General features: G+C 36.7%; 2 protein-coding genes across 2 annotated transcripts in view; both read left to right on the top strand.

The window, feature by feature from the left end:
* Window positions 1–11,030, top strand: part of LOC107683504 (regulator of G-protein signaling 12-like) — a 43,342-nt gene extending 32,312 nt beyond the window's left edge. The window contains exons 6-17 of the mRNA XM_016479557.1: window positions 1,277–1,420; window positions 1,522–1,704; window positions 2,245–2,389; window positions 2,965–3,053; window positions 3,362–3,568; window positions 3,661–3,734; window positions 4,000–4,126; window positions 5,724–5,814; window positions 6,190–6,248; window positions 7,043–7,157; window positions 7,648–8,115; window positions 10,409–11,030. Of these exons, the coding sequence (XP_016335043.1) occupies window positions 1,277–1,420; window positions 1,522–1,704; window positions 2,245–2,389; window positions 2,965–3,053; window positions 3,362–3,568; window positions 3,661–3,734; window positions 4,000–4,126; window positions 5,724–5,814; window positions 6,190–6,248; window positions 7,043–7,157; window positions 7,648–8,115; window positions 10,409–10,650 (1,944 nt within the window). The 3' untranslated portion in view covers window positions 10,651–11,030. The remainder of the gene's footprint in view (window positions 1–1,276; window positions 1,421–1,521; window positions 1,705–2,244; window positions 2,390–2,964; window positions 3,054–3,361; window positions 3,569–3,660; window positions 3,735–3,999; window positions 4,127–5,723; window positions 5,815–6,189; window positions 6,249–7,042; window positions 7,158–7,647; window positions 8,116–10,408) is intronic.
* A 553-nt stretch (window positions 11,031–11,583) lies between these two features.
* The window catches only part of LOC107683503 (zinc finger protein 697-like), a 6,222-nt gene continuing 2,601 nt past the window's right edge, over window positions 11,584–15,204 (top strand). Inside the window, exons 1-2 of the mRNA XM_016479556.1 lie at window positions 11,584–12,375; window positions 13,375–13,557. Of these exons, the coding sequence (XP_016335042.1) occupies window positions 11,679–12,375; window positions 13,375–13,557 (880 nt within the window). The 5' untranslated portion in view covers window positions 11,584–11,678. The remainder of the gene's footprint in view (window positions 12,376–13,374; window positions 13,558–15,204) is intronic.

The following is a 15,204-nucleotide window of genomic DNA, read 5'->3' as shown; positions in this document are numbered from 1 at the left end:
CCTACCAATGCTACCAATGTATGAGAGGAACACAGCTTTCACTCTTAACCAAACTAACATTACTAGCCAATTTGGTCCTATTCTCTTATAAACACGAGACGCGCATAATGCTGTAGTATCCAATGGACCCTTTTCACAAGACTGTGATGACGCGTTTAACGGTCATCAGTATCGTAAATCCTCGAAAGTTTTTCATATTTGTATTTTTTTTTTAATTATCTACATTTATAACACTATTCTTTTTATTACATCACCTTTGCATCAAATTACAAAAAAACAGTTGACGTTCTACTTTCTACTGAAGAAACAAAGTCACCTACATCTTGGATGCCCTGGGGGTAAGCAGATAAACATTCATTTTTGTAAAGCCTGTTTTTCACTTAGTTCTATTTGTATTACTAAAACATACTTGTCATAATAATCAGTAGATTAGTTGATTAGCAGAATAATTGTTAGTTAAGTCCTAGATTTGTTAAAACATTTCAAAATATAACTGCATTGTTCTACTTTTTGTAATTAAAAGACAAATATTTTGTCATTCAAATATTTCTTAAAGTATTAAAACATTGTCTCATTATATTGAACCAAGTATATGCATTTTGTCTCATCTCGTGAGCTAAGTTTATTGTCACATCCCTAGTGTTGATAAGCGCTGATATAGCTCATAATTTTCCAAGTGTATGATATAACCTAGCTTTCATTCTTGAGGTCAATCATATACTCGTGTGAAAAAAAAATCAGTTTGAATAAGGAAAGCGATAATATGTTACTAGTTAGTTTCAAGGAAAATCATTTTCAAATAATGTTATTTTTTTCTTTTCTTTTTTTTTGCGTGTGTGTCCACCCCCGCAACCCCCCAAACCCCGCAAAAAAAGTTCAGGCTCAGGATTTTTTTTTGCTTTAACCCCTGTGTTTAGCTTTAATTTGTTTATTTTAGTTGTAGTAATTTTAGTATTATTAAAGATGTTAAATTCAAACTTATTTAATTTCAGTTAGGCAACCTTTCTAATTTTCTAAGTTTAAGTTTTTCATCATTTATAAATAAATATATATATATATATATATATATATACAGTATATACTGTATTTCAGCTTCAATTAACAGGAATAATTTTTAATAGTTTTAGTTAACAATAACATGTATGCGTTTTAATCAACATTAAGGTGATTAAATGATGAAAGAATTCTAATTTTTTGGGGTAAGTTATCCTTTAAGAGTCGGGAGCATACAGGTCAATAGGTTTTTGATCGTATTTTAATCATAGTTGTCTTTCAGCTGTCCCAGAAAGCCAAAGAGATCTACAATCGTTTCCTTTCAAGTAAAGCTACCATGCCAGTGAACATCGATAGTCAAGCTCAGCTTGCTGACGACGTCCTGACAGCTCCACAGCCTAACATGTTCAAACAGCCACAGCTGCAGGTCGATGTACACACATGATTAAACTCCCACATTCACATAGCAGTTGTCATTGTTTGACTGAGCAAACCTAACCTTCATTAAGCCTTGACTCATCCCTGCAGATCTTTAACCTGATGAAGATGGACAGTTACGCTCGGTTCCTGAAGTCCACTCTCTATCAGGAGTGCATGCTGGCTGATGTAGAGGGCCGACCTCTCCCTGACCCCTGCCCGATTCCATGTAGCCCCGCCCCCTCCAAGCACAGCCTCAGCTCTGACCGTTCCACTTTCTCCACACCTAAGAAGGTACTAATCTCACTACAGCAGCAATATCTCAAGAAAGCTTTGTGGCGGATAAATTATGAGCAATATAATAAATGCTTTTGGTTTTTGTTTACACCAGTTTTTTATTACTTGTCTATGGTTGCCAAGCAACATCACCATTTGCTGTGTTAATATAGAGCTCAGCTGTTTCAAATGACTTGAACTACCTTTGATTTTAATGTAATTAATTTATTTTGTTATAAAAAATAGTCATTGCTAGTCAAATAGTCAAAACAATATTAAATAATCAAACCATAACAATATCACAATATTTTACATTTTTATTATTAATGCTTTTCAAATATTTTTTATACTTTTATATAAAATAATATACTGCAGTTTACATAATAATAATATAAAACAATGCTATAAAATTTTGGCCATACTGCCCACTGCTTAGTTCCATGCTAGCTGTACAGAATGCATTTAATGGACTTAATGTATGCTGCCTGACATTTCCTATAGCTTTAGCCTGATTCACTGCTATAGTATTCTGTCTGATTGTGTCATGTTGTGCTACAGGAAAATAGGAGGCCCAAAACAGGCAGGTCAAGTGATGACCTCAGAGAGAAACACTCTGAGAAGAAAAACGGCTTCTTTTCCTGGTACAGATATCCAAGTATTGGGAAAGGACAGAAGAAAAGAGATGCACCAGATTTACCTTACCGTGAGTCTCAAAACAATATCTCATCAACAATTATTTAATTTCCTGTATATATAACATCATATATTTCTGTAGATCTGACCCTGTCTGCTGTTGATGTAGCAATGAGTACTGATTATGCTTAATAAGCTGACAGTGTTTAAGACATGTGAACACTATAAAGAGTGTTCTTTCAACAGGAAAAGATCATAAACAATTTAACAAAACTTGATCAACCTTGAGTGACACCTTTGCTTATTCAATGTTCACACATCTATTTATGTGTTTTGTAGCTTCTGTGGGGTTGATTTTTATGTTTCAGTATTTATTGAGTAAATTAGTTATGTCATTTATGTCCACAGCAACCAACATTTTTGTCAGTGTCTATCCATAGTTGAAGAAACACCCTTTTGTTTGACATCAAAAGCAGAGAAAAACTTCCTTAATTTAATATGCTGATTTCATGCGACAGCTTTTCTTACAATATGTTTATTTTTGGTAAATATTTTTTGTACATTGCAAACATATGAAACCAGTTTAATGCATGCTAATATGTGACATCTGCCATGTTTTGATTGGTTATCCATATGTGTGGACAGACTGTAATGGGCGGAGAGAGTCTCAGGGTTCTCTGTCTTCTGGTGCGAGTCAAGAGCTCAACACTTCGTCTTCCGGAGGAAAGAATGAGGTAAGAGGATCGGGAGTTAGGGAGTACACCCTTTAGGACACTAGGGAGTTACAACAATACTTAGACATTAGACATGCAAGGGGAGGATTTTCAGCAAATCAAAGCAACAGTTGTGATCATGCATTACTGAGAGTTTTACAGAGTGCTTCGTTAATGAAAATAATCAGAATATACAATTTTTCCACAATAGTAATTTGACATAATAAAATTAATTAAACTGTTTACAGTTGCCAGGCAATGTAGCAACTTGGCACATCAACAACTTTTTTGTTTCTTTGATTGTTTTATAATATTTTGTACGTGTAAAGCAGTGTGAGCTGAGAAGTTCTGGTTCTGTTTGGGAAAAGGACAAAGAGCGATGTAGCAGGACGTGTACAGTAATGCTACCTGACGGCTCCAGCTGCTCCATTCCTCTACGACAGGGCGCCTCCATCAGACAGGTGCTGCTAGAGCTCTGTCAAAAACAGCACATCAACCTGGCTGCTGTCGACCTCTTCCTCACCGGAGGAGAGAAGGTAGAGAAACCCTTCACAGCTTTTATAACGTCTCCTTTAGTTATTCTTTGACTGCTAAGATTTCTCTTTTTCCCCCATTTTTCTCTGCTTAGCCTTTGGTGTTGGACCAAGATAGTATTACACTCAGCTCTCGAGAACTTCGTCTTGAGAAACGCACTTTGTTCAGGTACATTTTGTTATTATCATCTCTCTTTCACGCAGACTATCTAGTCATCAGTTGAAAGTTCATGATAATCCCTAAGTATTTAATAACCCAAATATTTGCACCCAAATGTAGTTATGTTGACTTTTATATTCAGTAGGAAATGCTCTTCAATACCAGCATGATCTCCAAGAGCACCAAATGTCATAAATGTAGAAAAGACTATCAAACAGATGTGTGCTGTGGTTGCCACTATACTATAAATAAATCCACCGTTTGCTATTTTCAGACTCGACCTGGTCCCCATTAACAGATCGGTTGGGTTGAAAGCAAAGCCCACAAAACCTGTGACTGAGGTTCTGCGTCCTGTGGTTGCCAAGTATGGACTCCACCTTGGTGATTTGGTTGCAAGAATAGTAAGTGATTGACTGTGACCAGTTACACATGTGGCTGGCATACGTTGTGTATTTTTGCTGTGCATACTGTCAGTACAGGTCTGAATTCAGTCTTTATACAAAAGATAGCAATGTCTCATCTAATCTGTGATTTAGATTCAATTTTTTTAATATGTTATGTCAAATTTAAAACAATAGGATTTCCTGATGTGAAATGTACATGCAGCTGGTTCGGTCTCATAGGGTGTGGAGTTATGTGGTATAGCAGGAACGCTGCAGTTTTTCCCCTCTTAAACGTCAAACAGTGGTCATCTGAGCCAGCTTTTAGAAGTTAATGGAAGACAGCACTAAGCAGAGAGAAAAGACTGTAATGGCTTGAAACAAAGCCACCTCCCAGCTCGGCAAAGCATGAAAGCTAGTTTATTTTTAGCCAGTGGTCTATGAAGCTTTTACTATATCACAGAGCACAGACGTTCAGCATTAGCCTTCAAAAGCATTGAAGAAGATCTATGTGACACAGTATATGTGTTCTGAGATAAAAGCAGGTGCTAACATTTCAGTCACATAGCAGTGTTTAGTGTTTAGAGGAATGTTCTGGTTTCAAAACTAGTTAAGTTAAAAACAAGCACAAGCTGTGTTGGTTGGTGGTGCAAGACATTCCAGATGATTGAAAAGCAGAAATGTGCAGCTTGTATTTTTATTCAAGTGCTTATCTAAATTCTTCCATAAAAATTTTTTGTGTTATTTCAGCTATTAAAGTAAATAATCCTTAAAGCAATTGAAATACTGTTCAGGGTGCATAAACCTCTAGTCTTGCGTTACCATATAATTCATTCTTGTAAATGAATTTTGCACATTTAAATAGTACTTTGTGGATAGTAACATCATATGTTCACAATAGGATTTGAAAAATAGCAGATTGTACACAGACAAGGTTATTCAGCAATTTAATAAGTAGCCACATGTTAACATGTATAATGTTCAAGTATTATGAGCAGGAGTATAAAGCATTCCGTTATGGTGTGAGAAACTGATGCAAAAGATTCAGTGCGTGAGTGAACTGTTCACGATTCAGTTTGATTCATTTTTAATTCAAGACCTTATTACAAACCCGTTTGACTGATTAGATCTAAAGAGTGATTTATTTGTGACTGTAGCATCACTAGTTTTGATTCTAAACAGCTTGTAGAAAACACTAATGATATGATTGTTGAAATACTGTATTGTAACATGATTATCAGGTCGATATATTGTAATCTCCTCCATCAGAGAAGGATTTATTAGTACATTTATACTGGGCCACAGCTGTATTTCACTGGGGCTTGTGCCACAAAGTGTCAATTGATGCCCCTGATTATGGGTACTGTTTCAAAACAGTATGTATTTAAATGTCCAGTGCAGTGCCTGGTCCCATAGACTTTGTGCTATTGTGAGTGCATTACTGTACTCACTGAGAGATGCATAGAAATTATTTTCTGTGGTTAATCAAGCCTGTCTTTAGACCTTAAATTGTAATGAAACTGGAACAGTAAGCTGTATCTGCCATCAATCAAAATTAATTTGTAAAGTCACATTTCTTGAGAAAAGAGTCTAATGTTAAATGTCTGAAATTTTTTAGAGTGGAGAGACAGAGGTTCTCGATCTTGGAGTGCCCATATCAAACCTTGATGGCCTACGAGTTGTACTGGAGAGGGCTGATCCAGCCAAAGGTGCGCACGCACACACACACAAACACACACATTTTGGGTTTACATGTTTTATAGGAACTTTTCAAAGACATAATGTTTTTTATACTGTACAAACTGTATATTCTATCCCCTAACCCTAAACCCATCCCTCACAGAAAACTTCCTGCATTTTTATATATATAAAAAAACACACTGAGGACATTCCATAGATTTGTCTTGTTTTTTTTTTTGTTTATATACAGCTAGTTAACCTATATCCATAACAGAACACATTCTACATTTTTTAGAAATGTTTTATTTCAAGTTCTCCAGTTCTCTCTGATAATATCAAGTAATTGTGTTCAGGGTCATTTCAACATTCCTTTGGGTAATTGTTTTGTTGTACTCCTCTACCAGACAAGTCTAAAACACTCAACTCCAAAACACCAGCTGCCAAGAAAAGTCTGCCAAGAGAGGTGAGGGTGACTTCAGTAAATACAGTAGTGTGTGAGATGTCATGCCTGCTTCAGTCCTCTAAATTTACATTTACATTTACATTTAGTCATTTAGCAGACGCTTTTATCCAAAGCGACTTACAAATGAGGACAATAAAAGCAGTCAAAACTAACAAAAGAGCAACAATATATAAGTGCAAATGACAAGTCTCGGTTACGCTCTTGCCAGTCTTAGGGCTTCAACAACTGAAAGCAAGGCAGTCTCGGTTGAATGTCCACTTCTGAAGCCAGATTGGTTGCTGTCCAGGAGGTTGTTCTGTGCGAGAAAGGCAGAGACTTGGTTGAACACAACTCGTTCAAGTGTTTTTGCAATGAAAGGTAGAAGGGAAACCGGTCTGTAGTTCTCCAAAAGAGTTGGGTTAAGAGTGGGTTTCTTAAGAAGTGGGGTTATACGAGATATCCAAATCTAAAATATATATTTTATATATTTTAATATAAATATCCAATATTCTTAAACTGCAGTCATCATGCAAAAACTAAATGCATCTTAAGTTAAAAAATAACATTCTCTTTATATTACTAACTCTAAGCATGCATGGATGTGGTGAGCATGAACTTGTGGTTACATGCATGACTTATGTTTGTGTTACATTTTGAAATATCAGTGTGCATTAGAAATGGCTTTGTACACTGTTCAGACATGATTCCTATTTTATAAAGGGAATAAAACCTTCATGAACATGTCAGTCTATAAGACATTCAGCCCAGGATTCATTCATCATAGCTCATCATATCTGTCTTTACTGCATTGCTAGAGAGATGAAAGCTTGGCAGGACAACCGTCGAAAGGAGATGGTGAAGACAAGCATCCCCGGTCAGCTGCGTCAGAGAGGAAGAAAGGGAAAAAGAATCATATAGATGAAGCAGAGGGTACATATTATATACTTTTCTCTGACTTCTCAGTGTTTTCTTGTCCATTGTTTTTGTCAAAAAGTGTTTGAGGACTTAATCCACACTTAAAACCTGTTAAAACCTAGTAGATTAAGAAAGTTTGTCTCAATTTTTAGCTTAAATGGTTTGAAAATTTCCAGTGTTATTTCAGTATTATTTATAAAGTATTATAGTATTTATTAATATATATTTTTTTAAATTAAAATTTTAATGTAATACATTTGTGTTTTTGTTTTTAATTTGTAAACATTTCTATTTAGCTATAATTTATTTTCATTTCACTTTTAGTAGTAATTTAGTACTTAAACTTTATATATATTATAATCATATATGTAATATAAAATTGATGTTTTATTTAATATTATTTTATTTTGTTCTTTTTAACAAAAACTGTTTTTATAGATTTAGGTTTTGTTAATAAGTACATTTTATATACTCTACTTATTGTTTAAATACTCTTCTTTTCTAGAATTTTTCGAGTTGTTGAGTCGTGCTCAGAGCAGTCGTGTTGACGACCAGAGAGGCTTGCTGAGAAAAGAAGACCTTGTGCTTCCTGACTTTCTCCGTCTGAACCCTGATCCCGAACCCCAACCCTCTGCCTGCTCAACCCCCACCTCCCATAAACCTGGCCACACCACCACCACCACCACAACCCCCCAGTCTCCTAAACCCAGCTCCTCAAACGGACACCCCCGTGCACCCAGCCCTGACTCGCCCCCTTTCACCGCCCCACTCTCCCCCATCCTGCACTCCTCTGGTCCGCAGGGTCAGGACGAGGAAGGGCTGGGTGACCTGACTCTTGTGGGGGAGGGTGACATCAGCAGCCCTAACTCCACTCTGCTTCCGCCTCCGCCGATCTCTCCGCCCCTTTATGAGGGCAGCCTACCTGAGGCCAACTTCACTCATCCGCCATGCTTACACAGGCATCCCAGCCCAGGTATTTCTCCCGCCTGACTAGCCGTGAGTGTGGCTGTGTGTGTGTGCGTGTGGTGGGTGTCACGTTTGAATGGATTCATGTAATAATAAAAACACACATCCCAAATTCACTTGACATACACTTGATAGTATTAATCTCACTAGTGTCAACTTCACTAGTGTATCATATTTATACACACATTACCGTTCAAAAGTTTGGGGTCGGTAAGATTTATGTTTTTAAAAGACGTTTCTTATGCTCACAAGGCTACATTTATTTATTAAAAACAGTAAAAAAAAAAAGTTTACAATTTTTTTTTAGTATCTCACTAGTGTCAACTTCACTAGTGTATCATATTTATACACACATTACCGTTCAAAAGTTTGGGGTCGGTAAGATTTATGTTTTTAAAAGACGTTTCTTATGCTCACAAGGCTACATTTATTTATTAAAAACAGTAAAAAAAAAAGTTTACAATTTTTTTTTAGTGAAAACAGTAATACTGTGAAGTATTATCACAATTAAAAATAACTTTCTTCTTATTATTATAATGTTATTAAAACAGTTGTACTGCTTAATATTTTGTGGAAAGCGTGATGCTTATTCAGGATTCTTTGTTGAATAGAACTTTTAAAAGAAGAGCATTTATTTGAAATAGAAATGTTTTGTAACATTATAAATACATTTTATTGTCACATTTGATCAATTTAAAGTTTCCTTGCTAAATACAATTTTTTTAAATCATACCGATGCAAAATTTTTGAACGATGGTGTAGCTGTGCTTGAAACGGAATGCTAGTTTACTGCATATGTACTACAAACTACATATGCAAAAGTATGTACTATAAACTGCCTGATGTTTAATTAAAGTATGTGAAACAATATGGATTATGCACTTATAAACATTGTTACATGACATTATTACATTTGGATCATAGCCAGTTTCTCTGTACTGTAGACTATGTAATGTGTATGTGTTAAACTTTAAATTAATAAGGCATTTTTATTATGTGTCTTGTTTTGACACATCCTTATGAAAATAAGACACCCTGTAGATCATGTTGTAATCTGAAAGTGTTCACATGGGTGTATCAAGACTGTGCTGTAAATAATCATTTACAAATCTCTCATATTCCTTTTTTTGTTAATTTTTGACATTTCCTTTTGATACAAACAATGATACAATCATTGCCTAAGTGCAATTCAACAATGCTGAATGTGAGACTTTAATCAGAGATGTTCTGGCAGGAATACTCTTACAGTATTTCACAATACACTTTGTAAACACCTTAAGATTCAAGCTATACGCTATGCTCTCAAACAGTCGCATTGTTGATTTGCTTGCCATCCTGTTTCCTTTGTAGTGATCATGTTGATTCTGTGTCAGTCTGATTAGATCTAATAAATGTTAGCAAAATCAGTCTAGACTTGCCTGTGATCTTGTTTGTCATCCCTTTACTTTCCTGGTGTTATCATGTTTCTTTATGCTCCTTTCCTTACTTTTCTGCATCTGAACTTTTTTCATTCATGATTGCCTTCATTGCATTTGAGAAACATACGGGAACTTGTTGTTCCAGATGCCTGCAGACCTGAAACCAGTCAGAAACCTCAAAGCATGTTTTTGCACAAAAATGATCTTTCCAACCTACTGGAACTTTTAAATTAAGATGACTGCATGCAATGCATCAGTAACCTATCACAGCATGAACATGAAGAGAGCACTTCCCATCTCCATTGTCTGTTAACAGTAGTGATCATGGACTAGATGCGTTCTACTTACACCTAATTCTGATTCCTCTGTAGATTTGTTGTACTAATTTTTACAGTAAACCGGTTGCTGCAATACTAGGGAGTAGATTTAGACATAAATAATAATAGTAAAAAAAAAGACAAATGAGGACATACTGCCACCTTGTGGTTGGATAGTCATTATCAAAGTAACGTTTCTCAGTCAGAGTAACAATTAAGAGTGAAAGATTGAACATTTTCACTATTCATTAGTGTTATATTATTCAAAATAATGGCCTACAACATGCTGTCTCATAATCAATCTGAACTTCATCATCAATGTGTTAATCGCCTAAAATATTTATCCAGTATTCTAAAGCATTTCCATGTTCAGACTTAAACAAGGATGTGATAATCATGTCAATAAATCAAGAAGTAATTTGCAGAGTTTAAAATGCACCTTAAACTTGACTTTCATTTCCCAATCAACCAAATCTGATTCTGGCTCCCAATTCCCACATGTTCCCACACATCTGTATTTTCCTTGATATGTGCTGTACTGACTTGTTTGCAAACTTTTCTCCAGGTACAGAAGAAGGAAACGCATGCACTTCAGCTGTCAACAACCATCCCTCTTCAACAGCTCAAGTGCTGGACAAGGGGGTCACTCTGGAGAACAGCTTCGAGGGTTACGCAGCTGAGCTTCGCCAGTGCCAGAACAAAATGAGAAATGACATTTACCCCTCCACAGAAGCGCCCCGTCCCCTCAGCGGGGTGCTGGAAGTCAACGAGAGCGACACAGTGCAATACAAAGCAACGTTTGTCTGAAGGAAGCTGCTTGCTGGACATTTTCAAAGACTGATATGGAGCCAAATTGTGTATGTGGAAAATCTTTTGAAAAGATTGAAAGGGTTATTCGTTTAAATGTAACTTTAGACCATTCTTTATTTAATGATAATGATAAAAAGAAAAACTCTGTGTTCAGTGTTAGATTGGGATCATAGTGCACATCAGAATATCAGTGTAACTAGCTGGAAAATTGTAGTGGGAGGTAAAAGCAAATGGTTTCAGTAGTTATAGTGGAATTTAGTCCATCAAGTCACATACATTCCTTTACATGGAATGTTTTGTTTTTTTCAAGGCTGTCTTGTACTGTAATTTTGGAAAAACAAACACATCTAGTCTCATGTTAAATACATTAAGTTTTAAAAGACACAAATTAATTATTATTAAAGCTGAATAAATAAGCTTTCCATTGATGAATGGTTTGTTAGGATAGGACAACATTTGTCTGAGATACAACTATTTGAAAATCTGGAATGCGAGGGTGCAAAAAAATCAAAATATTGAGAAAATCGCCTTTAAAGTTGTCCAAATTAAGTCCTCGGCAGTGCATATTACTAATCAATAATTAAGTTTCGATATATTTATGGTAGGGAATTTACAAAATATCTTCATGGAACATGATCGTTACTTAATATTCTAATGATTTTTGGCATAAATTAAAAATGTTGACCATTACAATGTATTGTTGGCTATTGCTACAAATATACCCGTGTGACTTATGACTGGTTTCGTGGTCCAGGGTGGTCCACATATTGTCCACCGTACACAGTTGGCTGATAGACAACCTATCTATCTATCTATCTATCTATCTATCTATCTGTCTGTCTGTCTGTCTGTCTGTCTATCTCTGTATCTCTGTCTGTAGCAGCTACAGGATGGCTCTGTAGGGGGCGCTGTTTATTTTGTCAACTTCCGACGTGGGAGGAAGTTCGTCTGATGTTCTATGGTGTCTCTGCTGTATCCTCAGTGTCCATTGCGATCAAAACACTGTCCCATCTGCGTTCTTCAGCATGAACCGAAAGAGAAACCACTGCTATATGGAAACAGGGCCGTCCTCGGAGTCCCAGGCCGCCTTTATGGACAACGCAGGGTCCTTCAGCCGATACGAGGAGGATTTGTCCGAGCTCGAGCCCGACGAGCAGCTGGTGTGCTCGGTGACCGAGATCACGGAGCACCTGGGCAGGAACATCACGGTGGTGCTGGAGTCCGCGCTGTCCAAGATACGCAAGCTGGTCAGCGTCCGGATCAGAGTCCTAAAGATGGAGCTCCGCGAGAAAACCGACGAGATCGAGCTGCTCAAAGCCAAGCTGGAGCCCACGGAGAAAGACGGGAGGGGGTCTAACTCCAGCAGCCTGGACTTTAGGAAAGCAGAGCATCAACCAGGCCAGAAACACGGCGCCGACCCGAAGAAAGCCAAAACCGGGACGCCCGTGGTGAAGAAGGAGAACATCAACGCGATCTGCGACTATCTGATGAAAGATAAGAACCAGCGGGGTGCTGCTGAAGTGGAGAGCGACCACAGCAACCAGGCCTTTGGGTCCGAAGCGCAGCCGCACGCGTCTCTGAGCCTGTGGACGGACAGCGGAGCCGCGGACACCGACACCGACGCTGACACAGACATCTTCAGCATGCTGCCGTCCGCCAGCAAGCGCATGTATGACTATGAGTGGATTTCAGGAGTCGAGCTCAACTCTGCTGAGTTTAAAGGTACTACTTAATCATATAACCTAGAGTATAGTAGACATGTACTGTAGTGTGCATGTAGTTGTATGTAATATGCATGCATTGTATCTTACATTTGTTTGCATGCATTGCCGTATGCATATAGTGAATAGTATGCATGCATTATAGTATATAGACGAATATAGTTGTTTAAAGTATGCATGCACTGTAGCATGTATATAGTATGCATGCCATGCATTGCAATATGTATATAGATGCATATAGTATTCATGTATCGTGGTATACCTTTTCTTTTTAGTATGTGTCTAGTTGATTATAGTATGCATGTGGTTGCATATAATATGCATGCATTGTCTTATGTGTTTGCATATAGTGTATAGTCTGCATGTGTTGTATATAGATGAATGCAGTTGTGTAAAGTATGCATGTGTATAGTTTGAATGCTTTCTTTGTAGTATATATATGTAGTTGCATATAGTATGCATGTGATATGCATGCATTACATGCATGCTTGTAGTATGCATTTATTGACGTATGCATACATTTAATAAATGACATGCATTATAAAATATATAGATGCATATAATTCTATAAAGGATACACTCATTGCAGTATGTATATAGATGCATATAGCATTAATGTATTGTGTACATATTTACATGTAGTATACATTCTTTGTAATATATGTTTAATTGCATATTGTACGCTTATATTTGCCTATAGGATGCATGTGTTGTGGTATGCATAAATTGTAGCATGCATACATGTTTTATGTTGCTGTTGTTGCTGCAAAATTGTATGTAATATTTTCATATTTAACAAATGCTTGTCAGATTTAAGTACACTACATCAAATTTAATTCTGCCTCGCTTCAGTTATACATTTAATTCATAGTTAATGACTGCTGACATGTGAAAGGTGTTTGAAGCAACAACAAAAAAATCTGAATTTCAAGTTCAACATCATCTGGATAAATGAACTAAACCCAGTTGCATTTATCCCTGTTCTCCTCTGCTTCTTTAGGTGATACTGAAACAAAATGTGAAGATGTTCCCACTGTGGATGACGAGGATGAAACCGAAGACTCTGAAGGAGGAAGAGGAAGTCTGAGGTCAGTGTCTGACCATTTTCCTCTGGACACTCAGGGCTCCCCGCAGGAAGACAGGAGCAGCCCGGCGGAGGACAGTATGGACAGAATGGAGCCAGGTTAGTGTTTTTAAAGAAAGAGAATGGTTTGGTTTCAATGCGAAATCTACATGAATGCAGCTGGGAAGCATTATGTGTTGTGCATAGGGCTGGCTGATATGATGATATTATCGTATATCGACGATGATATCAGTAAGTATCGTGATGTCAATGTCAACAGTCAGGTAACAGATGTTTATCGACATTATCGGAAAAAAATGACAAATGATAAACCTAGTAAGTTGTAATTTATCTTTTAGAGATGCACCGATCGAGATTGGAATCGGCCGATTTTCCTCATGATCGGCCCGGATCGGTGATCGGTCGGTCAGTCTCACTTCTTTCTGATTTCGAGCCGATCCGTTTTTTTACCAGCGGCACAGGCAATAACATCAACCGCACATTCTCGCTCTCATCTCTCCGACGACCCCTTCTCTCTCACACACGTCTCATTCGCTCCGGTTAAATAGTGCTTGTATTGCGCATTATTTTAGTCATTTCCCGCAGGTTTCGCGCTTATACCAAACGCGTGCGCACCACCACTGATCTATATTAGTGGAGCGCACAAGCCGTGCTCAGTCTCAAACAGCTTGTGAGCCACAAATACCAAAATGAGTGGCTAACTGCGCTAAAACGTTCAAATACATACAAAATTATGTCAAAATGCCCGTCTTGGCCAGTATACAGTTAAACACAGTCAGTTTTGGAACGTTAAATAGTTGAGAAAGAGAACGCATGTTGTGTAACAGTATATTGGGTCCGTGGATAAACTCTTAAAGGGACTGCAGTCCAATATTTCTGCTGCTGTCTGTCATGTTAATCAAAGAACAAAAGACAAAGAAAATCATTTTCTGCTCTTGACTGAATACGTTTTATAACTTTAATGGTAAACATTAATCTGTATTTAATTTTAACTGAATAAAAACTTACTTAACCTGAAAAACTTAAGTTTCATAGCTCTCTTTATTCTATTGCATTTATTTGTGCTGTTGTTTGCCATTTTTTTTTATTTGTTCTTATTTTATTACTGACTTTTTCTTGTTTTTTTTATGAAAATAAAACTTAAAAGAAAGTAGATTTTTGTTTGTATATGCTGTCAATGATAGTTCTTAGAAATCGGAATCGGCAAAAATCGGTATCGGCAGATCAAGTGAAATGTTAAGTACTGTGAGGTCTTTCATGACACTACATATGCTGGGGTGTGAATTTGATAGGTGCTTGATATAAAATAAATGGTGCTTGAAAAAGTCCTTGAAAGTCCTTGAATCTGGTGTTCATGAAAGAGTGGGAACCCTGTTGATTAATAAAATAAAAATTATAAAAATTACAATACAAAAATTTAATTTAAATGACCAATAAAGCTAAATAAATAAAGCAGTTATTTTTATTTAATTAAAAACGGGCCAAAAGAGACCTCCGAACTAGGCTACCAGAAAGAAAGAAAAAACCGTAACGTTTTTGCTCAGAATTCGTTTTTAATCCCTGCATGATTTTAGTCATACATGATAAATATCAAATACGTTATAGCTTGACTGCAAGTTTAAAAACAACGCTGCAATTGTTATAATTAAGGAAATTAAACTTACCATCATGTAGGGCTGGACAATAATTCAATATCAATATGTATCGCGATATAATTTTTTTCAATAACGGTGATATGATTTTTAA

This window comes from Sinocyclocheilus anshuiensis, unplaced genomic scaffold (genome assembly GCF_001515605.1).
Source record: "Sinocyclocheilus anshuiensis isolate Anshui unplaced genomic scaffold, SAMN03320099.WGS_v1.1 scaffold874, whole genome shotgun sequence".
In the NCBI taxonomy this organism is placed as follows: domain Eukaryota; kingdom Metazoa; phylum Chordata; class Actinopteri; order Cypriniformes; family Cyprinidae; genus Sinocyclocheilus; species Sinocyclocheilus anshuiensis.
Note: the sequence above shows the minus strand (reverse complement) of the source record. Positions and strands in the feature narration are given on the sequence as shown.